Genomic DNA, 25,941 nt, shown 5'->3' with positions numbered 1-25,941 from the left:
GTGTGTGTGTGTGTGTGTGTGTGTGTGTGTGTGTGTGTGTGTGTGTGTGTGTGTTTCCCAAGACAAGTTTTTGCTGTGTAGCCCCTGGCTGTCCTGGAACTTGTTCTGTAGACCAGGCTGGTCTTGAACTCACAGAAATCCACTCTGCCATAGAGTGCTGGGACTAAAGGCCTGTGCCACTACCACCAGGATCCTCCCCCTCTTTTTTAAAGTATCTATCTACAGTTGTGAATGAGAATTCCTCCAGTCTTGGTTTTCAAATGGGTGTTTCAACAGTGAGCCCCATGACATGGTCTGCACACATACTTAATACTCACATGGCTTCTCCGTGTAGCACAGTGTCCAGCCAATACAGCAAGTGGTCACAGGTGTTGCTTGGATGGCAATTTGTACAGTGCTGCACTACTTCAGAGTGTAAAGTGACAGTGGAGCTTGTGATCAGAAGGTTGCCTGCCCTGTCTTTTTTGACTGTACGGGAGCTGTGTCCTGGCCTGGGAACCTATGCAGTCAGGCTTTGCTGCTCCACTTTACCTACTTCTCCACCTCCACCCTCCTGTGACATGTGAGGTGTTCCACCCTCGCCCTTCCAGTTGATCTGCTTCATCCTGCAAGCCTTCACCATTCAGAACAGGTAGAAGGACACTGGTGTGGCCCTTTACACTGTGGCTTGCCAGGTATGTGGCACCAGGAGATTCAGAACATCTGTGGCTGGTCTCAGAGAACTATGTGGTCACAGTAGAGTCATGGCTGTTTCTCCCGTGCTCCTGTTCATAGACAGGTGAGTGACTGTTATGCCTCTCTAGCTGTGTAACTGGAAACATACCAGAGCAGGGTCTTTCCTGCTCTGGTGGAGGATTTGGTGTGAGGTAACTTGATAGCCTTGATATGGTAGGGAAGCTTCCTTGGGTGGCTCTATTTAAAATGAACATGATCCCTTGTGTTTAGGGAGGATGCTGGGGATGGAGCTCTTGGGGGGCAGCATTAGTGCACAGACATGTCTAGTACTCTCCTCGTTCTCTTACTTTGTTTCTGTGTAGTCGTGGGATTGCTAAGGAAAATGTGTCATGTAGCAGCACTGTGATTACTGAAGTGGGCTATCTTTGTTTACTTGCTTTTTTAAAGGAAGGCAAGAGACAACTATAGATGCACATTCATGTCAGATTTTGAGGATAGAAATATACTATGATGGGCTGGAGAAGATAAGCCATGTTTGTTTGTTTGTTTTCCTTTCTGTCTCTCTAGGTGCTTCTTGGCCTTTTCACGTCTTATTTGGTGTCTGGGTACTGGGAGGGGAATGTAAAATCTGTGAGAAGTGCCTGGTTCAGTTCCAGGCTGCAGAAAAGTGACCTGTGACTGGGAAATGGGCCAGCAGCTTTCCTGGAGATGAGTATTGCAGTTCAGCTTTGGACTCTGATGTCATGAGCCAAAAGAGGGAAGGAGTAAGGAGTGATGGCTGAATCCAGTAGCAAGCTGCATGCCCCTCAGATGTGCTGGGCCCTGAGGTGGAGGCCTTCATAGAACTTCACTTCCTTCACTCCTCAACTGAGTTCTAGAACTCCCTTAGGAGTGTCTGGCTGGTTGAACCTGCTCCACCAGGGCAGGGGCTGTCATCCACCCACCCAGCCAACCTTTTCCAACAACTGATTCTAGCTTCATGTGTCTCTTGGACTGCTCTAGGTCCTAGCTTCCCCTTTAGCAAGTGTACAGTAGCATTCCTTCTGTAACTCTTGGTTATTCCTTAGTCGAGATTTTTATTTTTTATTTAATCTTTAAGACAATCTTATGTAGCCCAGGCTGGCTCTAAACTTACCATGTAGCTAAGCGTGACTTAGATTTCTGGTCCTTCTGGTCCTGCCTTCTGAGTGTTGGAATTACAGGCATGCACCAGAACACTTGGTTTATGCTGTTTTGGGAATGGAGCCTAGAGCTTTATATATGGTATGCAAGGACTCTGCCCACTGAATTATGTTCTCAGTACATGTTAATTAGAATATTTTTAATTTTTTTATTTATTACACTTTATTTACTTTATATCCCAGCTGTAGCCCCCTCCCTCAGCCCCTCTCAGTCCCACCTTCCCTCCCTCACCTCTTCCCATGCCCCTCCCCAAGTCCACTGATAAGGGAGGTCCTCCTCCCCTTCCCTCTGAATCCTAGTCTATCAGTTCTCATCAGGACTGGCTGCATTGTCTTCTGTGGCCTGGTAAGGCTGCACCCCACCTCAGGGGGCGGTGATCAAAGAGCAGACCACTGAATTCATGTTAGAGACAGTCCCTGTTCCTGTTACTAGGGAACCTACTTGGACACTGAGCCGCCACGGGCTATATCTGTGCAGGGGTTCTAGGTTATCTCCATGAATGGTCCTTGGTTGGAGTATCAGTCTCAGAAAGAACCTCTGTGCCCAGATTTTTCTTTTTTCTCTTCTTGAGTTGCTCCTGTCCTCTTTAGGTCTTATTATCTCCCCCTTCTTTCATAAGATTTCCTGCACTCTGCCCAAAGTTTGGCTATGAGTGTCAGCATCTGCTTTGATACCCTGCAGGGTAGAGTCTTTCAGAGGCCCTCTGTGGTAGGCCCCTGTCCTGTTCCCTGTTTTTTTCTTCTTCTGATGTCCATCCCATTTGCCTTTCTGAATGAGGACTGAGCATCTTACCCAGGGTCTTCCTTCTTGCTTAGCTTCTTTAGGTGTACAGATTTTAGTATGTTTATCTTATATGTCTAACATCCACTTATAAGAGAGGAGATTTCTTAAAAAAAATAATGTTCAATCAGTAGTTCACAGTGAAGAACACCTCTGTAGACAGACAACAGACTACTGGTGGGTCATCTCTACACATGACCTCTCTGCATGGAGCTGCTGAGGGCAAACTCTGTGACTTGTCCACTGCCCCACTTGATTCTCATAGTGGCTTTAAGGGAGAAGTTAGCCTTATCTCCCTGTAGAATGAAGAGTATGGGGAGCACAGGGCTCTGAGATGGTGGTTGCCTGCCCTGGGCTGCTGCTCTTGAAGGACAGAGCTGGCAGAACCAGCTGGTCTCCATGTAGCTCCTTTGATTCATTTCTGAGCTCAGCATGGGGACAGGAGCTAGTTCCCACTGTACAGCTGTCTTGGTGTAGACAGGTGCCTGAGTTTCTTGAATTGGGAATGCCAGTGTGTGGCTGGGTTTAAGATTGGGTGTTCCAGGAAGACCGTTTCTTCTTACCCCTTGATTCTGCAAACAGGTAATACAGGAATGAGGGTGACTGCATGAAAGAGGTGGACAGTGAGCAAGCAGCTTTATTATTCTCCTTCTTTCCTCTATCTTAGAAGTTGAACGGAATAGGATAATGTTTCCCTGTGCTACAAACCACTCTCCTGATAGGAGTCAGCCATTCATCACACACACTGAGAGAAAACCATCGACTTGTGGGCCGAGTCCATTGAGCAGAAGCCATTTATTTTCTGGCACTTGCCTTGGAGGCCTTAGTACCAGGTGGATGGCCTTGAGAATTTACCCAATACCTTGGAGTATTACCACTAATTTTTGTTTTTTGAAGAGTTATTTATTTATGTCTGTGAGTGCTCTATCTGCATGTATGTCTGCATGCCAGAAGAGGGCATTAGATTCAATTAAAGGTGGTTGTGAGCCACCATGTGGTTGCTGGGAATTGAACTCAGTACTTCTGGGAATGGAGCCAGTATTCCTTAACTCCTGAGCCATCTCTCTAGCCTGTATTACCACTAATCTTAACCTGAAGCCACAGTTGACGTTTACAATACCTTCTGCGGGGCAGGAGCTCCATGCTAGGACAGCACACAAGGGAGGTCAGTATATATCTGAACAGCTGTTTCAGTCAGGAGCTGTTTAGACAGGTGAAGGTGAAACATGCCAGGTAATTCGGGTTTCCTGATACAGCAGCCAGCATTCCTATCCTCTTAAAGCTGTGGGCCTCTTTCTTCTGCCTATGCGTGACTTCTGGCACCTGTTGTCTTAGACCCTGTCTCCTCAGCCATCATGGAAGAATCCAGGCTGGTGGTGGAGCAGTGCTCGGTGCGTTCCTGAGAGGAGAGCCTATGGTTTAGGTTTAGTCTTGGAAAGTCAAGGTGTGGGGGCCCAGACTTAACATGAGAATCTTAACAGAGTGGACCAGTTCTGTGCTTTCCCTGCATTGTGAGGTTCCTGGGGACAGATATTACTTCCTGTGCTATGTCCCACTAGCAGCTGAGCTCAGTGTCCGATATACTTCTGGATGAGATGTGCTGCTGTCCAGATAGTTCCTGTAGATGGCCTCCACAGGGCCTGTACTTTAAAGTAGACCTGCAGTCACCCCGGCAGCTGCTTTCCCAGCACAGCATTATCTTCTTCGTATTGGTAGCTGGATCTGGGTAGGTTGTCTTTCTTGGGCATCCTGACTTTAGTGGTTCTAGGAGGTGGGTGTAGAGCTCAACGAATGGGCCTTACCCACACACACAGAAAACAGACACCCCACACACATTGTAGGAGGGTGGAGAGTGAGAGAAATGAGAGCTGACTGAGAGCTTCTCAGGTGTCATGACCCCATCTTGTCCTCTCTTTTCCCCAGTGCTGGGCATTCCTCCTCTTTGGTTCAAAAGGCATAGCCACCTGTACCTTAGCCAATTTGTTTGGGGTTTCTTGAAGGTTCACCTACTGTTTATGGTCTGGACTCACTAAGTGTGCCGGGTACTGCCTAGAACATGCTGGGTACTGGGCTCTGCAGTCAGCTCCATGCTTCTTTACCTCAGTAGGTGGCATATGGAATTGTGGATGATGGAAAAGAAGCTCAGAAGAAATGGCTACCAAAGTTAGACTGGGGTACAGGTCCAGCTTTGGCTGCCCCTCAAGTGCCCTTGACCTGCTTGGATCTGCTCCACTGAATGCTATGCTTTTGGTCCTTGCCACCTCCCTCTAGGCTTGGTATGAAAGCTGGGGTCCTTTTCCTTGCTACTGTTGTTTTTTAGATTGGGGCAGGAGCTCATTCTCTTGGAAGCACAATATGAAAGGCTCAGTAAAGAGTTCCTGAGGTATATTAACCATATATGGTGTGTGGATGCCATTCTTCCTCAAGTTCCCTCTTCAGTCTGCTCATGCTGCCCATGAGACACAGTGAAGTTATGCCTGAGTGCAATGATTTGAATATCAACAGCTGAGCAACGTCATTTAGGTCTTCTTTCAAAAGGCTTTGGTTTGTGGTACCAGTGGAGTGTCACTGAGTAATTTCATTTTGCCTTTAACTCTTCCCTTGCTTAAGGCCACTTCTGCTGATCACCAAGAACACATTTATACTGGGGTTTGTTGCAGGGTCTGCTAAAAACTTAAGTGCTTCATTAGAACTTGATTGCCTGTGGGAGTTACAGTGTGGTGATACAGTGGGGGAGAGATGCGGTGGGGGAGTGATGCGAAAGTGTTTTTATTTTCTAGTGACAGAAATATCTGGCTTTGTAGTGGCCATTTGTTGGTAATAAACTTCAAAATGTGATACATTTACATTGTTCACAATTCAAAATGTGTGGTGGAGTTTGTGGTGGAAAGCTGCATATCATGTCTAGTGACTTGCCTCAGAGGAGTGTCTGTTACATGGTGTCCATGCCTGGGCAGGCAGAGGCTAACACCTGATCAGTCATATGGTTTACTTGGTACTGTTAGGACTCTGGCTTTTCTTTTTGAAAACAGATAACTCTCAGTCTCTAAGAAAATGTTCCTTGACCTTCTTAAAGCTATTTATAAATAGGTCACAAACTTTTGCTTTTCACTCTTTATGACATCTAAAGAGTAACACTGTGTTTCAGTCAACACATTTCACTGCAGTGTCTTCCACGGTTCAGGTGTCCACTAGGAACAGTGGGTAGTGGTGTTGTACAGGGTAGGCCCAACTCTTTGACTGCAGATAAAGGAGGGTTTCTGTCTCAGATTTGGTGCTCTTCTCAACACCTGGCTCCTAGTCTACCTTGCCCTTTTGCAGATGTCTATGGTATATCTATTTCCTGATGTACAGGGAATCCTGGGTGGCCTTAAGAATCAAATCTTAGCTGGATATAGTAGTGCATGCCTTTAATCCCAGCACTTAGGGAGGCAGAGGCAGGTGGATTGCTGTGAGTTCAAGGCCGGCCTAGTCTACAAGTCCAGGACAGCCAGAGTTATACAGAAAAACCCTATCTTAAAAAAAAAAAAGAAAGAAAGAAAGAAAGAAAGAAAGAAAGAAAGAAAGAGAAAGGAAGAAAGAAAGGAAGAAAGAAAGAAAGAAAGAAAGAAAGAAAGAAAGAAAGAAAGAAAGAAAGAAAGAAGGAAGGAAAGAAGGAAGGGTAGAAGGAAGAAAAAGAATAAAACTTTCTAGGAGTTGGAGGAGGATGTGCATGCTATGCTGGTCCTACATCTTTATCCTGGAACTCTAGTAGACCCCAAGGAAATGTGTCAGCAACTGTCTCGCTCCCAAGTCTAGTAACACCCTTTGTGTTTCACACTCCACATTGTACCTATGAGATTTTTCCTGGCTTCACAGAACCTGACACACTACTATTTTGAACATTACTTTGTCTTGGGTGTCTGTATCTTTTCCTGAGTCATTAACAATGTACTGAGGTGAAAATAACGACTTTTCCAGCCAGTGGATAAAACAGCTACAGCGCAACTTTGCCTGTCCATGGTTATTTAGCCCTCACTTCCAGCTGTTAGAACCCTACTTAGTCCCTTGTACTTGGTTGTGGCATCACCATTGATATTTCCGCCACTATCCTCCTGATCTTAGTGTCTGAGAGGTGAGACAGCCTCAGTGGGATTCTAGAATCACCTTGGTACAGGCAGCTTCTGGTGCTGCTAGAGGTGCTCTGCTTACTGCTTCTGAGGCTACTGTAACAATATTTATACTTTGGGGGTCTTTTCTATTCACCCACTCAAGCACCTAAATAAATGACAGAGAGACTTAATACATTATTAATAAACTTTAAGCTCAGTAAGTGGGCAGTTATGCATTTATACTAAGCCTCTATGCTAATCTTACTATTTCCCAGCCATGTGCTCCAAGTTACTTGCGGTATTGGTTCTATCTGGGCTGTTTCTGCTCCATCAGATCATGGCGACTCCTCTCTCTCTTTTCATTCATTTTGTATTAGGCGGCCTAGATTCTATGTGGCAGCTTTATGTGGTAGATCTTTGTTACAGACAGTTGTGAACTGCCATGTGAGTGCTGGGATTTGAATCCCGGATCCTTTGGAAGAACAGCCAGTGTTTTTAACCACTGAGCCACCTCTCTAGTCCTTACATGGGTTCTCTGTCTGTCTGTCAGTCTCTCTTCATCCTTCCTTTCTTTCTCCCTCCTTCATGGTCCCTACCTGAGACCCCAAGACCAGGAATGGAAGTCCCTTTTACCTATCTTGTCTATCCAGAATTAGCTGTCTAGCTTCTTTATTAACCAATCAGAGATAATTGGGGAGCAAATGTTACACAACATTGATTAGGGTACATGAGAACGCCCTTGTCCGCCCTTGTCTACAACCAGATCTCAGGGCCCAGAATTCAGCAGAGCACACCATACCAACCCCCAACAGACCACCTTCTTTGGGAACTTCCTGTTCTCATGAGCTAGCTCATTCTCTGCAGATCTCTGTCTTGGGGGTTACTTACATAGTGGTGGTGGCAGGGTTCGGCATGAGGAGTCCCTGCTCTTCAGTGCTCACTCAGTGGAGAACTGTGGAAACACCTGATGGGTGGAGTGGGGACAGCTCTCCTGCAGGCTAAGAATATGGCTTTGCTGAGCTCTGGCCGCCACCTCATTTAACACTCACGTCACCTATTTGCAAATACTGATGGACCTGAGGAGCAGTCTGTGCAATAGGGATGGAGGTGGAACCAAGCCACATGCCCCCCAAATCAGGGTCAAGTCACTCGCAAGACTTGAGGACAGTGCTAGTGCGAGCCATTTCTGCCTTTAGGATGTGGTGCTTGTAGATGTATTTGGAGCCTTGGGTCCAGGGCGGAACAGTGCAAGGAAGAAAGTACAACTTGAAGAACTTGAAGAAAGTGCAAGGATCTGTGCACAGGTAGAGTAGGCCTCTTCCTCTTCCTGAATCCTGCACAGGGTGGTTACTGGAGAAAGCCCTTCCTTCTCCTGGAACTTTCTGTTACTGAATACAATTGAGGCCCCACGAAATATGGCAGGAGTGCCTTAAGGTTGTTCAGTCCTAGCCTGCAGAGGAGCTTCTTACCCAGACTGATATTTTTAGAAAGAGGTTCTGTGAAGGGGGGATTTGAGTAAGCATCTGGGAAGAGATGAGTGCTGAGAAACTAAGACAGGCTTGCAGCAGGGCAGAGGAGGACCGTGTCAGTGTGTGTATGTGAGCACACAGGACTTGTGCTCTGGAGTCTGAGGTGGGCAGGGAGCTATGTGGGCAGTGTGTCAATGGAGCATATGGATTAGAAGCAGGGCTACGGGCACTGCACTGTGTGTTGGTAGCTAGTTCAGGCCACTGCTGCAGATGTTCTGTCTGCTCATTGTTCTGGGTCTTTTTGGTCAGACGGTTTGGGGGTCAGTAGCTCTCTGTCCCTAATGCTTCAAGGAGGCTAGTTTTCCCCTTTGAGTCACAAATGTATCTTCCCACCAAGGAGCCATAGTTTTCTGGGAATACAGAAAAGATGAGTCCAGTATTTATGGGAAATGTTTTCTCTCAAGTGCTTCTCTATAGTGGAAACTCACCTCCTGCAAACTGTCTACCACCTTTCTGTCTTCCCCAAGGGCGTAGTTGTTTTGCCATCTTAAAACTATATTATTTGGGTTTCTTATATCTCTACCTCCTTTCAAACCTCCTAACACTAGGTAGGAGAAAAAGAAGGTTAGAAGGGAAAGGGGACATAGACCTTTGTAGACTTAGTTCCTGCTCATCAGGGTTGCTGAGTTCTTTGGGGCATTACTAATTTCAGTCGCCAGGGCATCCAGGAGTCCAGCAACACAAACCAGCAAGCAGAGCGGCAAGACGAACCAGCAGCAGCTTTCTTCTTTCTCTGACCCTCTCCTTGAAGCTTCCTCCTCTCTTGGCTCTGGATTTATCCTCTCAGAATCCTCTGAGTTAAACTCTCTTGGCTCTTGGATTTATCCTCTCAGTCCCCTGAGTTAAACTATCCCTGGCTGGCAAAAACCAGGCCCCTCTCTGATTTGCAAGATGCTGTTATCAGCTATGGATAAACTAAAAACAGCTCTATATCCCACACTTGGGATTAAAACAAAAACCTGTTTACATAACTGAGTTTTTAAAGAAACCTAAACATCTACTACACAAACTTGCTTTGGCATCTCGTGTGTGTATGTGGAGGCCACAGGTGTCAGGAGCTATCCACTTTTATTTATTTATTTTTTTGAGACAGGTTCTCCTACTGGAACCTGGGACTCACTTATTAGGATAACTGGCTAGCCAGAGGGTCCCAGGAATCTACCTTCCTCTGCTTCCTGAGTGTGCTCTATGCCTGGCATTTCAGTTCAGTTCAGGGTTTGATTCAGGCCCTCATGCTTGTGCAGCAAGCACTTTACTGACTGAGTACTCCCCTCAGCCTACCTTGCCCCTTCTTTCCTAGGTTCTGCTGCCTCTGCCCTGAGACTGTCCTAGTTGACCTTGTGGTAGAAGCAGGGTCGCTGTCTCCCTATTTTCAGCTTGTGTGGCTGTGTGTATATGTATGCTAGTCTTGTTTCAGCCTCTGTGACAAAATACCTCAGGAAAACAACTTGAGGGGAGGATTTATTTTGCCTCATAGTTTCAGAGGATTCACTTTCAGGTCAGCTGTCTCCATTGCTTCTAGTCGTATGGTAAGGCAGAAAGCAGAGAGAACAGCAAGGAGGGTCCAGGATTAGATATACCCTTCAAGAACACACCCTTTGCCCTACTTCTAACCAGGCCCTGCCTCCTAACAGAGTCTATTCAGTTGTGAATTCAACAGTGGATTAACCCCTTGATGAAATCATGGGGTTCAATAATGCTACCAGCTGGGGACCAAACCTTCCACACGTGAGCCTTTTGGAGGACACTTTATGTTAAACTCAGACGGTGTTCCTAACCATGCTTTTCCATCCCCCTCCCGTTGCCTCCTGGCAGACACACACGGTGGTCACTCCAGTTGCCAGCAAACATGCTGGGCACCTAGTGTTTGCAGGGTAAACTATGGAGCATAGGGGTGATTTCGTTGCCCTCTTGCCAGGGACAAAAAGCAGAGGGGAGGGAATATAGCCTATGTTGAAGACATGGCATGAAGGATTGAGTACTGTGGAAACAGCTGAGAGCCTTTGGCAAGTATGAGGATCTGTTGCTGGGTGGAGATAGCCATTGTAAAGTCTCAAAGAGGAAGCTTGAATACAGCTGCTCGCAGTTCCCTGTCCCCTGTGCAGTATAGGCAGATGGTGGCTCATGGGGTCACATAGCCTTGGAAAGGAGCTGCTGAAAACTAGGCAAGAATGGTATCATGTGCATGGGTTCTAAAAGGTGCCCCTAAGGTGCTGCCAGACCCCTGGCAGGAAGATTGTACAGGGGCTACAGGGTTCTGGCTTGTGCCTGCCTGTTCCTTATATGCTCGCAGTGCTTGCCTGGACACTGCTTTGGTCCTGAAAGGCACTTCTGTGTGTTCAGATCACTTGTGTGCAGTACCATTTTATATGTAGTACTGTGATTTAGGGTTTTTAAGGTGTTAACTATTAAAAAAATATTCAAGCTGTTTTCCACGAGTCTGTCAAATTTTGGTTTGTTTGTGAGCAAACACTAACCAAGCAACTTTTGAGTTTCGATGCTCTTTAGTTTTGTCTGCACTTCCATTGTGCAGTGTTGCAGAGTGTGCTTTCAAGCGCTCCTTTTCATCATTCTGTTGTTACAGTGAGTAGCACCATTTGTGCTCAGCCCCCCAAGACACAAATGCAGGAGCCAGGTGCCTATCCCCTATAATCCCATCCCACAGACAGGTTGCTCTGTGAGGTCTTGTATTCTCTCCTTGGACAGGTAGCACTGTCCTTCCTGCCGCTGCCATTGTGTGGCCTTCGCTTCTCTATGGCTCATTTCACTTTCTGTGCCAGTCCCTTCCCCCCGGCTCCTCTTCAGCCAGATGTAACCCTTCCAGTAACTCAGGTTCTGGTTATCCCATTTCTTAGCATCTGTGGGTGCCTGGGACTTTACTTGGTTTAAATTGCAGAAGTCCTCCTTGGATGGTTGAAGCTCAAGAGTGCCCAAAATTCCTTTACTTATTTATTTTTACAAATATAACTAGGAATTGTATTTGGCAGTAAAATCATTTCTGAAATAGATTCCATTGTAACCACAACAGAAACCTGGGAAGAAAACAGTGAAACCAATTCATTCTTATAGTCCTGCTCTCCCCTCCCTCCTCCCTTTCCCCTCCCGTTTTTTATTATCTATCTATCTATCTATCTATCTATCTATCTATCTATCTATCTATCTATCTATCTATCTATCTATCTTGACAGGGTCTTGCTTTAATGCAGCCCAAGCTGGCCTCAGATTCATCACAGAGCTCATACTAGCTTTGAACTTGTAGAAATCCTCCATACCCCAAATTCAGGGATTATAGGTGTACTGTGTCACATCTGGTCATTTGTTCTTTTTTGAAGTTTTTGTGACTCTGTTTTGATATGTTTTTAAACTTACTGAAAAGCTGTAGCATGTCTGCTTTGTGGGGCTCCCTGGAAGCCATTCATGTTAATGACTGCATCTGACTACACCTGTATATCTGAGGATATCTGAGTTCCAGGTTTATTTATACTGCCAGTTAGGATTTTTTGGAGCTCTTGTTTACATGTTGTTGGTTACATGTGACTATCTCAGGAATGATTTTCTCCAATCCTTGGAGGCTGTATAGATCACCGTGTAGATAATTTAAGCTAGAGGTTGGCTACTAAAGCAACTGTTGTATGAAAGACTGGCTGGCTGTCCTTGAAATGTCAGTTTGTGAATGAACTTGTGGATCACAAGTGGAGTCTCTCTGGCACTCATTAGCAGCCTGAGACTCAGTTTACTTTCCTGGTCCAGATTCACACCTAGTGAATGCCTGAGCCAGGCTTTTTGGCTGGCTTTTGCTGATTTACTTTATCATTGAACACATTTTCTTTTCTTTCATTCTTTTTCTTTTTTTTTTTTTTTTTTTTTGAGACAGTGTTTCTCTGTGTAGTCCTGGCTGTCCTAGACTCTCTCTGTAGACCAGGCTGGTCTCAAACTCACAGAGATCCGCCTGCCTCTGCCTCTCAAGTGCTGGGATTAAAGTCATGCACCACAGTGCTTAGCCTTGAACATTTTTTACTCTAAGTTGTTGAATTTGTACACATAATAGTTGACTACAACAAGCTTATGTCTAAGATCTGTGTCTGTGTAGTTCTGTGCATAAGCAAACCAAGTCTGAGGTATTAACATGTGCTCGTCGCACATTGTCTCTCAAAGCAGAGTTTAATGGCCTGCCTGGCCATCCTAGTGTCTCTATAAATACCAAGAAATGGCCTAGCCCTTTCGTTTTTTTCTTTCTATAGGAATTTGCTTGCTAGAAAACAAAATGCAAGACTGGATAGACAGAGAGACTTGGGATGGAAGCTGTTTGGAAAAGCCCCACTCTGGGAGACTGCTCAGAAAGAGTCAAAGAAAACACAAAAGGTAAGTCACTGATGTATGCAGTTGTGTGCTCATGAGCCACACAGGAGTCCCTCACTGAGGCTTGAAGTTGGAAAGCTCTCTGTGTTTGTTGGGTGCCTGGGCTCTTAAACTTCATATATAGTGTGTACTGGGATTTAGCTCTCTTCACCCCTCTACAGTTTATAACATGCATATAGGGAAGTTAAGCTGGGCTTTAGATACTTAAACTTGATACAGTTTAGTCATTCGGTCCAGTAACAGTTGTAGATGTGTTTATAATCAAGCTTCATTTTATTTGATAGGAAAGTGGTCTCCACACATCTTGGAGCTTAAATCTTTAAATATTGCTCTGGAACATGTGGGCTAGGCCATCATGCTCCCAAGCTCTGGGAGGACCTTGTCCCTTGCTTACTTAGATGCTGTCTGCTTTGGGAGTTGGGCTTCAGGGTTAAGCCAGGCCAATCCCGCACCAGCATCCCACTGACTTCCTTGCTCTTCAGGTCTGCAGCAGGAGCACCTGCTTATCTGCTTAGGGAGGAGCCCATGCCAAATGATGACAGACTTTCAGCAGCCCTGACTGTTAGCACTAGCAACTTCTCTGAGGCTCTGAACCTGTTTAACTTGAAGGTCAGCTGTTGGCCAAGTGCTAAGGCCCTGAACCCGTTGTCTTGAGGGTCTTCTATTGGCCATGTAGTTGTCCTTAACAGTCTTCTGCCCACCTTAGATTTATGTTCACTGGACATTAGCTGTTCTATGAACCCTCTTGAGACCCAGATAAGTGCTAGTTCTCATGACTGACATTGGGATTTGAGAGAGGGCATGGCCCAGTTCAAGCAGGCAAGGCCCACCAATGGCAGGGCATGGAAAATAGCCAGTCAGTCTTCATTAGATGGTGCAGTTGATATGGGGATTGTGTGCTGAGGGCTTATTAGTTTTACACTGTGCTAGTTTTAAACTGTAGCATTTGTGTTTCTAACAGGAACCCATGTTGTTCCCTGAGCCTTAGGTATAGGGGTGGTGTTATAGATATATCAGCTGGGACTGGGCAGTTGTGCATTTTGATAAATTGTGGCTTTCTGTAACGGTATCCCCCTGTTGGAAAAAAAAAGAAGATTCTCTGACTGTGGGCTAAGAGCTATACTTCTCTGTGGATATAAAGATGAATATTTATAATTATACTGGTTTAGAAGATTGACAGTAATAGGTTTTTCTGTAGGGTCCATAACCTGATTGGCCATCTATAGTTGGCTGGGTTTACAATGTAGGCAGAAATTCCCTCCTGTGAAGTGGGCCTTAAGTTCAGTGAGGTGGCTGTTGGTTACTCCTAAGATAAAAGTGCCACTATTGCACCCTTGGATGTATCTTGCCATTCTGGTCATTGTTGTAGTTTATAGGCTTTATAACTGAATAGGACTTTTAATTGTTTTTCTCCCTTGGCAGCTTGTGTAGCACTTTGAAATACTATGAGTGCTAGTCCTCAGGGATGAGGCTTCCAGCTCATTCCCAGCTAGATTCCTTCAGCTGTTCTTTGTCTGAAGTATGTGGTATCTTTAGTAATATGTCTTATCTCCAAGTTCTAGGAAACAACCAAGGGATTGGCAATAGTTTGTATTATGTGGAGAGTCTCATGGATTCCCCTGACCAAGAACTTGAAGGAAGGGTTTTCATGTCTGATGCTGGGTTTTTGTTAGATAGTCTATGGCTGTCAGGGAGAGCATGTTCACCTCTTAAGTGAACTTCATTTGAATTATTTGTATATGTACACACATACATTTATATATTTATTTTTTTAAGTAAGCATAACATGTTCCCCTCTGGCTTTTCTATTATGCCTAGTGTTCTTTGGCTCTCCTCTTTGCCTCAGCATTTTCTTCCCCTGCCTAGATAAAGAAGAGGGTTAGAAACTGTAAGAGCCAGAGGACCAGGACATCTGCTACAAGATAGTATATATGTAAATGACAACGAACTGAACCTATCGAATCTTAACAATGTTATTACCTAAATAAGACCTGTACTACCAATTGACATCCTAACATGAATGGGGGGAATAGCAAAAGGTCCTACCTCTAGGTGAAAAGCTATAGGCAATTGATGTCTGCTAAAAGAGGAAGAATCAGTCTTTTCCAGTGATGAGGCCCCTGATAGGTTATCCAGTTCCAAGTGACCATTTCTAAACACATAGATATTTGAGCAATACTCAAGGAACTCAGCAAATTATATGTGTGTGTGTATAATATATATATATATATACATATACATATATACATATATATATACATATATAATATTTTGTGTATATATAACAAAATAGTTAAAGACATGAATTTGAGAAGGAGCTGGCAGGGGCAGGAATAATTGGGAGGGGAGAGGGTGGGGTAGAAAGAGTGTAAATGTAGCATTCATGTATGGAATTGTCAAAAAAAAAAAAAAAACCCAAAAGCTATCCCACCTTATGAGGAAGATAGTAATTGTCCTCAGCTTACTGAAGAGACATGGAGGTGCCAAGGCTGAGTGACTTGTGTAGCATCATAGTAGTTAGAGAGTGGCAGGGCTGTAATGCCAATCAAGGCAGTCAGGAACCAGGGCTGGGCAGGAGCCTGTTGTTAGCCCTGAGAACTGCTTCTCAGGAACAGAGGAAAGGCTGTGACCTGAGTGGTATGCTGGTACCCCTCTCTAGCTGGAGGGCTTTCCTGAGCTGAGTGTGATAAGCTCACTTGCAAATACTTGCAAGCTCACTTTCAAGTTGGGGAAGAGAGACCTGGTCTGGCTAAGGTCAGGGGTGCCTGATGACTATTAAATGTCAGGTATACAAGGATGAGGTGGGTTTCCACACAGTGCATTTTCATGTCTTTGCAAGTTAAATTTAGAATATTGTCTGCCATTTCCCTGGGGAATTCACTAAGGTTATCAGTGTTGGGGGAAAAAAATCTTTTTTAAAGGCAGGGTTTCTCTATGCAGCCCTGGCTGTCTTGGAACTCACTCTATAGCCCAGGATGGGCTTGCACTCTGAGACCCGCCTGCTTCCCAAGTGCTGGGATTAAAGGCGTGTGCCACCATATTGGGTCTTATCTTTGTAAGTTACATTTTGATGTTGAGTCATTATGGAGCGTAAGTGAGCATACAATTAAATATGAGTTTGAATGCAAAACTTAGCTGCAACTTTCCTAGGAGATGAAATAAGGTTACTTCATCTACACTTCAAGAGGAGTGACAATTTTGTTAATAGGCAGCCATATGGCTCTTGAGATGACTTGCTTCATGTGTTATTGCTCTGAAATCTTATTTGTGAACTGGAATGTGGAGACCAGCTGGCTGTGCAGGAACACGGTTTTGCTGAGAAGACCTTTGCCTTTAGCCATCAATAATGAAGAAAGTAACTGTACCCCCATGCATTAGTCACACAATCCTGCCTAGGACCTGTTTGTATATGCTTTGTGTCTCTGGCCCTCTCATATCTCAGGTCTTATCCAAAGTTGGCAAAGTCAGAGAAGGAGGGAGTCAGAGTCAGGACTTCTGGGCACCACTGGCTTGAGTTGGCTCTGTCATTGTTGCTAGCTCTGACTTTACAGAGGCTAGAGTTGGAGCCTTGATTGTCTATACTTGTGATTTGAGACAGTGACAGTAACTCAGTTTAGAGCTAAAACATAATCAAGTGCCCAGGATTCTTGGACTTTTCTATTCTTCTTTCTGGAATTATTTTCTTCTTTGGAGAAGCATCATCAAAGAACATAATAACCTTGGGCCAGGCAATGGTGGCACACTCCTTTAATCCCAGCACTTGAGAGGCAGAGGCAGGCAGATCTCTGAGCTTGAGGCCTGCCTGGCCTGTAGAGTGAGTTCTAGGACAGCCAGGGCTACACAGAAAAACCCTGTCTCGAAAAACTAAAAAAAAAAAAAAAAAAAAAAGTGAAAAGAACATTTGCTGCCAAGCCTAATTCTCCAAGTGCAATCTATAGTCACATAGTGGAAGGAGAGAATTGACTCTTGGCAAGTGTGTTTTGACCTCTGGACATAAGTATTGTTGGAACATAGGTACCAACGTGGTGCACACACACATATACACATAAATGTTAAAGAAAAAAGAAAAAGATAATGAATTTTGCAGATAGATTGCCTGGGTTTGTGTTTCAGCTATCACAATTTGGTTGACAAGCTGCTCCATCTTTCTGAGCTTTCTTTCCTCAACTCTACAGTTTGGAGGAAATGTGCCTATCCTCCCAGGTGGTGAGGATTAAATAAGTGAATTGTACTGTACACTTAAAATAGTATTGAGCACAGTAAGTGTTGCAAAAGTGTTTGCTGTTATCACTGTTTCTTTCTCTTGGCCAGCTAACCCGGAGCCCCAGGAAACTGAGCACATTGATACTGAGTTTGAGCCTTTGAGCAGACCCCATTCATTTGCCTGTTCGGCAAGCATGGCTCCATGCTGTGCCAGATTGTGCCCCAGGCACCAGGAGCATGAAAGTGTATGTGCTGATGTGGCTGCAGAGTTTGTGGTAGAGCACTGGGACAGGTGTGTACACCATCCAAGAACTCTGGACTCCTTTCACTTGTGTGACCTTGGAACAGTTGTCTCCTTTGGAGTTCTACAGGTGTGGGCTTGGCATTAGAATACAGTGTTGTTGTAACTTAAAAGATAGTGTATGGAATATATTTTGCCCAGAGTTGGTCAAGGGATGCTGTTGAGATATCCAGCTAATAAATAGGCCCACATTGTGTGTTTTGCTTAAGGCACCTGACCTCATTAAGATTTCAGTTTCTTTGAAGGTGTGTGGGGGAAATGTTAAAATGTTTTTAGATTTTTTTTTTCAAATTTCATAAAGTCTTTGAAAATTGTCATGCTTTCCATCATCTTGCATGATGATTTCAGAAACAGTTTCTTAGGGGAATAAAAAAATGCCCCAGGATAAGAGAATGAAACTAAAGCCATGGTTCTTGAAGTGAGATGAGGCATGTCCTTATACCTGCATATGTGAGAAGGGCAAGTCTCGGATTGGAGAGATGGCTTAGAGGTTAAGAACACTGGCTGCTCTTCCAAAGGTTCTGAGTTCAATTCCCAACAACCACATGGTGGCTCCCAACCATCTATAATGAGCTCTCATGACAGACTACTGTATACATAATAAATAAACAAACAAACAAATAAATAAATAGTCTGCAGCCTTCATGCCTCCAGTAAACCTGGGTTTTGGGACCCAGAACCATGTTTTAATAACTACAGTTACTCCGAGGATGGTGGCTGTGCAGTGTTCCCTATTGGGAGTGTACTCTATTGGCTATTGCGAGGGAAGTACTCATCACTGTGGCCAGCTACACACAGGGCACTGAGCTAGAGAGCAAAGTGCTGCCTTCAGTTCTCTACCCATCGGGCTTAAATGAATGGGGCCCTGGCCACTTAGCAGGGATGGAGATACTGTTTCAGAATCCCTTGTGAATGAAATAGGGTGTCTTGTTCAATGTGTGGTATTTGCTGTTTGTTTGGAATTAGCATAATTGCCAAGCAATAAGGTTGAGCAGAGAGCTGAAGTGTTGATTCTTGCTGAGGCAGCTGCTGGTTATGGCAGCCATAAGCTTATAGTTTCAGTGTTAGCTCTGTATACCCCGGAACATCTTGGGTGGTCTCCTGGAATCAAGTCAGCTTCTAGGTGTTAGAGAACCCCAGAAAGTGGTGTATACTCAGGGCAGCGAGAGTGACATTCACTTTCCTGAGCTCTGCTTTCTGAGAAGTCTGGTATACAAAGATCACCATTATAGGAAGGATATGTTTGGGTGGTCAGCACAAGTAGCTGAAAATCTACAGATGAATTTTAAAACAATAAAACAACAACCTTCATTTTAACACCCTGCTTGATAAGTAAAGGCACTTTCCACCAACTCTGAATTCTAACCCCAGGTTCTCTATGGTGGGAGGAGAGAAGTGACTCCTACAAGTTGGCCTCTGACTTCCATTTGTGCTACATCCACTTGTGTATACACACACACACACACACACACACACACACACACACAAAATGTAATAAAAATCTAAAAGAGAAGTAAATAAAACAGGGTCGCAGTTCCAGGTCCAATAGGATAAGCATGTCACCTCTCTCTGCCCAGTAATCTCACTGTGTGGACAGAGTACACAAAGCATCTGCTTGCCAATGCTGGAAAGCACATGGTAAGCAGGGCTGTGCAAGAAGACCATAATGTAGAGTGCTGATGAACTGAAACTGAATTTATGGATTTTCCCCCCTCTGACATTTTTAGCCTGAACTCAGGCAGAGCAGACCAGGAAAGAGGTATTAACGTAACAGAGAGCACCAGAAGGGGCTCTGTGGCTGAGCAAAGAGTAGGTTCAATACTTAGAGATATGTTCTTAAAAAATATTTATTATTTTATATGTATTTTGCCTGCCTGTATGTGTGTGCCCAAGGAGGTCAGAAGATGTTAATAGAACCTCTGGGTCTGGAGTTACAGCCTGTATTGAGCTGCCATGTATGTGGGTTCTGGAGGTTGGACCTTGGTCCTCTTTCCTGAGCCAATTCTCCAGCCCTCATACAGTCTCATGGCAGCACTCATGGTGTCTGACAGGAGCCTCACACTCTCAGAAGGCAAGCTGATGAGAAATGGAGTTTGCACCTCTCTCATCAGCACGTTCGTGGGAAATGGCTGGCTATTTAACTGCAACAGAGAGTATGAGGGAACAAAAAGGCACTTGGTGATTGCAAAGAGACATGCAAGGAAGTGACTTCTTTAAGATTGTTGGGACTCCTGGAGTTCCTGCCACTGAATAGGGCTCTGACCCTACTAAGTAGCTTAAGTAGAACTGGATGAATAGAGCACATGCAAATCTCTGACTGGCCACTAGGTGGTGCACATGCAGGACGTAGTCAAAAGTGATGAAAACTGAGTTTGGAACCACAATTTGACAGAAAAGCTGGCTGGAACTTACAGGTCTTTATGTCTGGACTTCAAATAAGTTACAACAGTGTCAACATTTACATAAGCTCAGTTCTTGGAACATAAATGTTTGAAAAGTCTGTGGCTGGAGAATTGGCTCAATGGCTAAGAGCACTTGTTGCTCTTGCAAAGGACCTGCCTGGGTTTGATTCTTAGCAGCCACATGGAAGTTCACCACCTCCTTGGCACCAGGCATGCATATGGTGTACAAACATACCTGCAGGCAAAACACACATACACACAAAATAAAAAAAAAATCTAGAAATTATTGAAAAGAAAGAAAGTCTAGAATACAGTTTAGACTATTTGGGCTTAAGGACCAGGGTGTCTTTTGATGATCAGTAAACACTGATTCTATGATCAACACATGTTGAGATGTGGAAGACCTTAAAGAAGCCATTAGAAGAATGTTCCAGCAAGTAGCGTGGATACTCTTGAGAGTGGAAGACAGAAAGCATTAGCTGAGAAATAGAAAACAAATTAAGAAATAAATGGACACTTATGACAGAAAAATACAGCTGAATATAGTCTAAAAGTACAGATCAAAGTAAAGTCAATAAAGTAACATTCTGAACATAGGAGACACCACTAAAATGTTTTAAAATGCAGCAAGATGGAAATGGTTTGGCAGGTCCAGGTGCTTGCACAGAGGGCTCAAAACCTGAGTTGAATTCCAAGATTCTATATCATTGCAGGAAAGAACTAGCTTCTGAGAATTCTCTTCTGGTTTCCACTACATGCTCTGTAGATATATGTGCCTGTATCACACACAGTCACACACACACAGTAAGTAAAACAAAAATTAAAAAGTAGAATCATTGAAGTTTAAATTTATATAACTGAAGTCTCAGGAGAAAGAATTCACTACTAAAAAATATATTAGATTAAGTAAAGGAATATATCCCAAATTTGGAAAAAGACATAAACCTATAGATTGAAGTCAAGTCAGTGACTCCATAAACTGGATAAGTTCTAAGAAGTTCATGGCCTGATAAGTTATAACTGCTGAAAATAAAGGCAAAAATCACAAGTATCCAGAGTAAAATAGTGTATTACTTATTGGGGAATAGTCATTTGAATGTCAACGAATTTCTCATCAGAAACCACAGAGGGGGCTAGAGATATGATGACTCAGCAATCAGAACAGCTACTGCACTTGTAAAGGACCAGAGTTAAGCTTCCAAAATCCAGATTGGGCAGCTCAGCCACCTGTAAGTCAAGTTCCAAGGGACCCCATGTCACCTTTTGAGCTTCTGCTAGCACCCACAGACACTTGCTCATAACCCCCATCACACACACAATTAAAAATAAAATTAAGCTGGAGAGATGGATCAGAGGTTAAGAGCACTGACTGATCTTCCAGAGGTCCTGAGTTTAATTCCCAGCAACCACATTGTGGCTTACAACCGTCTATAATGAGCCCTAATGCCCTCTTCTGGCCTGCAGGTGTACAGGCAGACAGAACATTGTATATGTAATAAAGAACTAAATCTTAAAAAAATAATACAATTAAAATCTTTTAAAAGATTTACCAAGGGAATCAATATTTTTGGATTCTTTAAAGAAAAGAACTATCAACCCAGAATGTTGACAAGGGTGAAAGAAAAGTGTTCTGTGACAGAGACAAGGACATTTGCTGCCAGGAGCCTTGCTGTAAGATAGTTGACCAGAGACTATTGTTTCAGGGGTCATTTCTATAGTTCGTATGAGAGTTGGCCATTGCAGGGTCATTGCACTACAAAGAACCTTGGAACACAGGGAGAAAGAGGAACAGAAATGGTAAACATACAGGCAGATTTAATTGTACATAGGCAGTTCCCAGGGGGCTCTTTAAAAATGTGTTTGGTTGAGTTATGTGTTTGTAAAAGTTAGTGTTGTTTGGTTTTTAACTGTATGGAGAAGTAACATATAAGGCAATCATGTACCAGGGGAAGGGCAATGAGTTCCCACTTGAAGTGATAAAATACTGATTTCAATTAGGTCATGAAAAATTACATATATACATATATGTGTGTATGTATATGTGTGTATCACACATCAGCTCCTAGACCAACCATTGAACAATGCAAAAAGATGACCAAGAGCAGGATAGATAAATTAAAATGCAATACAAAGTTCAGAAAACTCAAAATGGAGGCAGAGAAGAGGAAATAGGGAAGAACAAAGGGAAAAAAAAAGTGAAGATAGCACTTAAATTCAGACATACCAAATTATGTTACATACAAATGGCCTATGCATACCAATGCTGCCAAAGAGGCTTGAAAAAAAAATGATGGAATTTTGTTATCTTCAAGGAACTCTTTTAGATATAAAACATGTAAGATAACACGTAAGAGATAGCAATAGATGGGTCTGACGGTGTATTTTAGTGTAGAGTTTGTGCTTGGTGTGCATGAAGCCCTGGGTTCAATCTTCAATACCTCTCTTAAGGTAGGTATTAATGTCATAAAAAGTAAAAACACGCCTTCAAAAACAGTTCCCATAAATAAAGAGGGCTATTGCCTAATGAAGACCGTATAGCTCTGAGTGTTTCCACATCTAACGACTGTTGCAAATCCACCAAGCAGAGATATGGGAAACTGGATGTGTCTACTTTTAAAAATGGAGGGTCAGTGCTGCTCTAAGACACATAAGAACGAGCAGCTGCAGACAGAGCAAGCCAGGACATGGGGAAGCTGAACACTCCTGTCTAGCAGCCAAATGACCCTTCCAGAACATTCCACCCCCCAGTAGTAGCCGTCCCAAGTGCCTGTGAAGCATGCACCAGGCAGATCATGTGTGGATCATAAATTAAACTTTAAAGATTTGAAAGGATTAAAATTAAGTAAAATATGTTACTAATTATAGTGTAACAAATATTAAGAACATTTCCCTAAATGTGAATATTAAATAAGTAGCAAACTTCTGAAGAAGCCACAAGGAAAATTAGAAAATATTTTGATACAACAAAAATACAGCATACCAGAACTTGGAAGATGCAGTTTTGGACAGGAAATACCTATCATTAAAATAAAAGAAGGAAGGTCTCACATCAGTACTTCAAGTTTCTGTTTTAAGACTATAAAAAGCACAAGGAAACAAATAATCCTGAAACATTGAAATTAGTACTGTAAGGAATAGTGAGTGGGATCAGGGTTGGTTTTTTTTGACTGTTCTGTGCCATAATCTATCTGAGCTGAACTGCTTACTCCTTTTCAGTAAAAGGAATAAGCAAAGTGAGTAGCACCGTGGACCCTGCAGAACTAAAAAGAAAAATGAAATTCTTTGAACAACTTTCTACAGGAACTTGTCATCTCAGATGAAATAGTCTATTTCTTTGGAAATTAGAAATTACCAAAACTCAAAAAAAAAAAAAAAAAAAGAAAAGAAAAGAAAAGAAAAAAAAAAAGAAATTACCAAAACTCAACAAGGTAAAAGATAAACTAATCCATCCTGCAGTTTTATTTTGTTTTAAGACAAGAAAATTACAGTTAAATCCTATGGTGCTTTGGATGTGCAATATTCTCCACAGGCTCACATGTTTGAAGACTTGGACCCCAGCTGCTGGAGCTGTTTGGGAAGGTTGTGGAACCTTCAGGAGGTGGAGCCTCAGTAGAGAAAGTGGATCATTGGGGGAGAGGGAGGCTTAAGGTGCTAGGTTCCATTTCTTGTTCACTTTGTGCTTCCTGTTGATGCAGTGTGATTAGCTGATCTTCTGCTCTTGTTCCATGCCCTTCCCACCATGGTGGACTTGATCTCTTTGTAACTGTGAGCCACAATCAACCCTTTCTCCTTAAGTTGCCTTTGTCAGGGTATTTGACCACAGCAAGGAGAAAAATGAGACAGATACTTTCCAGAAAAGTTATCTCCAGGGCCACATGATTTCACTGATGAAATCTACTGATTATTTGAAAACACTGCCGAATTTAGAAGGAAGAAAACATTTCTCAACTCATTCCTTGATGCTAGGGTACTGACTCTGAACCCTAGTCTAGTGTCCATGATCTTTAGCATGCTATTAGCAAATTGAACTCAAAACATTTTTCAACGTCAATACACAGGACTAAGTGACATTTATCCTAGGAACATAAGGCAGACATGATATATGAAAACAGCCACTGTCATCAACTGTATTACTAACCTAAAGAAAACCACTTGGTCCTCAGCAAATAGAAACAGAAAATTTCAAGTGGAAGAGGATGCTACAAAGACAGCTACAGCAGCTGATGTCCCTGGTGGAGTTTCTTGGAGTGTGAACCCACTAGGTAGTTACTCTTAGTGTCATGCAGGAGAGTTGTTCCAGAATCTTCTATCGATCTTCAAATTCTTCGACACAAACCCCTTTTATAAAATGCTAACCTAATATTGTCATGTGCTTAAATAATTTCTACATTACGTATACTTCCTAATATAGTATAACTGCTGTTTAAAAAGTATTGTATTGTTTAGGGAGTTAGGATGGTCAGACCAGACAACTTAGGTTTTTTTGTTTGTTTGTTTGTTTGAGGGGTGCTTTTGATCTGCAGTTGATTGGATCTGAATACAGACCCTGCAGACCACGTGTTCTTAAAATTAGCTTACCAGTTCCATCATAGGTATGTGCTATCAAGAAGTTAAAGTTTATGCTGGTACACATTCTTGATAAGAAGTCTCTCAATGCAGACCTTCTCATGGCTGCTGATCACATTTGGGCTGGATATGTATTCTTTGCTATGAGCTTGGCAGGACCACCTCTGTTCAGTATACCCCATTAATACATTTCCCTGTCCCCCATTTTGTTTTCTCTGGCTTGTTTTCTGCCTGCCCTAAGCTTTTGCTTTTGCCCTTCTTTCAGTATGGTTTTCAAAGGGTAGGCACAGCTTAGATGAGGGCTTCTCCGGTTTCCCCTGACCACTTAGTCTAAAGGGATTTTAATCAGGCTTTTGGGATATTTCCTGTACAACATTTTTCTTGGTTGGAAATCCTTGTCCATTTGTTTGTGGCTTTATTGTGTGTCTCTCAAGTAGCACCAGCATGTGTTGAGAAGAGCAAAGGTCAGACTACATTTGTTTGTTGATGGCTTAGGATGATGCTCAGCTTTACTGTGTGGTTGACTTATAGACCAGGTCTCCTTTTTTCAATATATAGTTTTCTCTATAGCTTTGCATATTGTTGTATGATTTTATTTTTACTTAATGGTCTTTGGAGTTTGCTGTTTCATCATTTACTGACCACCACCTTAGATTGGACACTGAAGTTGCTCTTACAACTTAATTTAATTCTTGTGATTTTCAGTGGCCAGTTGGGTTTTTGATATGTTAGGAAGTGAACAGTGAGTCAGTCAGATGATGGTAACAGGCATGGTGAGGCCAAGAACTTGCTCTTGTCTCTGAGAACTGAGCTTCATAGTGTTTAACTGGAGGGTTAATCCACAAGCACTGTTTCCAGAAAGGCTCTATTACTGCCCCCCTCACCCCAACAATTTGTTAGTTTTTGTTAGTGGTGGGGGGTCCTTCCCAAACCTCAGTGTTTTTTTTTTGTTTTGTTTTGTTTTGTTTTTGTCACATCACTGAGCACTGACACGACCACTGCCTGTTTGCTTATCTTTGAGTGACGTAGGGCAAAGACCTTGTTCCTCTTCATTGCTGGGGTCAAGCACTTGCTGGCATACTTGCTGGATGGCAGGCAGGCAGGACAGATGGCTTCTTGTGATGACATACTGATTCCACAAGTGTGGAAGTGTGCCTCCTCTTCCAGGTTCTTCACTGGGCCCTTGCCAGCTTAGTGAGAGGTGAGTCAAATGACCATGTAATGACAAGTTGTACATGCCACTAAGATTAGGATGCAGGACCTTGCTGAGTTAAGGCATTAGGGAGTATTTCTGTGAGGGTATGCAGTGAAGTTGAGACTTGAAGGACAGATACTCGGCCTCCTCACTACTTTCTTCCTCTTTACCCGTAGGGCCTGGATGTTGCAGTATTTAGGAGAAGTCGTGACATCTGCAACTTCTTTCAACGTGTAAATGTTTTTAAAATTAAGTAAGGTGAATACTGTAACATTTTCACTTGATTGTGATCTGGGGGGAGCATGTGTATGTGCTCATTAGATTATTCCTTGAGTACTTCCACGGATTTGAAAATTTTTCCCTCCTTTTTTGAAGAACTAGGATTGATTCCAGTGCCTCCCACAATGGGTATACATGCCACCCATGGACTAATGCACTGTGAAATCCACTCACTATAGGTACTTAGTGACTCCTAATGTGTACACTTTACCCACCTGCCATTGCATCTAAGTTTGGAAGATTTCCATCACCCAAAGTTTGCAGCCAGTCCCCACGCCTTCAGGCACATACTAATTATATTCTCTCTAGAGAGTTGCCTTTTGAAGAGGTTTTATATACATAGCTCCATCCTGGCTGTCTTCCTTCTGGCAGCTTTTGC

The 25,941-nt window shown here is 43.3% G+C and overlaps 1 protein-coding gene across 4 annotated transcripts in view; it reads left to right on the top strand.

The window, feature by feature from the left end:
- Positions 1-25,941, top strand: part of Tbc1d14 (TBC1 domain family member 14) — a 92,721-nt gene that overhangs the window by 26,963 nt on the left and 39,817 nt on the right. For all 4 annotated transcript variants that reach the window (XM_055623934.1, XM_055623937.1, XM_055623935.1 and 1 more), the window contains exon 3: positions 12,499-12,619. In XM_055623934.1, the coding sequence (XP_055479909.1) occupies positions 12,499-12,619 (121 nt within the window). The remainder of the gene's footprint in view (positions 1-12,498; positions 12,620-25,941) is intronic.

Source organism: Psammomys obesus, unplaced genomic scaffold, assembly GCF_907164565.1.
Source record: "Psammomys obesus unplaced genomic scaffold, mPsaObe1.curated_primary_1811, whole genome shotgun sequence".
Taxonomy (NCBI): domain Eukaryota; kingdom Metazoa; phylum Chordata; class Mammalia; order Rodentia; family Muridae; genus Psammomys; species Psammomys obesus.
Note: the sequence above shows the minus strand (reverse complement) of the source record. Positions and strands in the feature narration are given on the sequence as shown.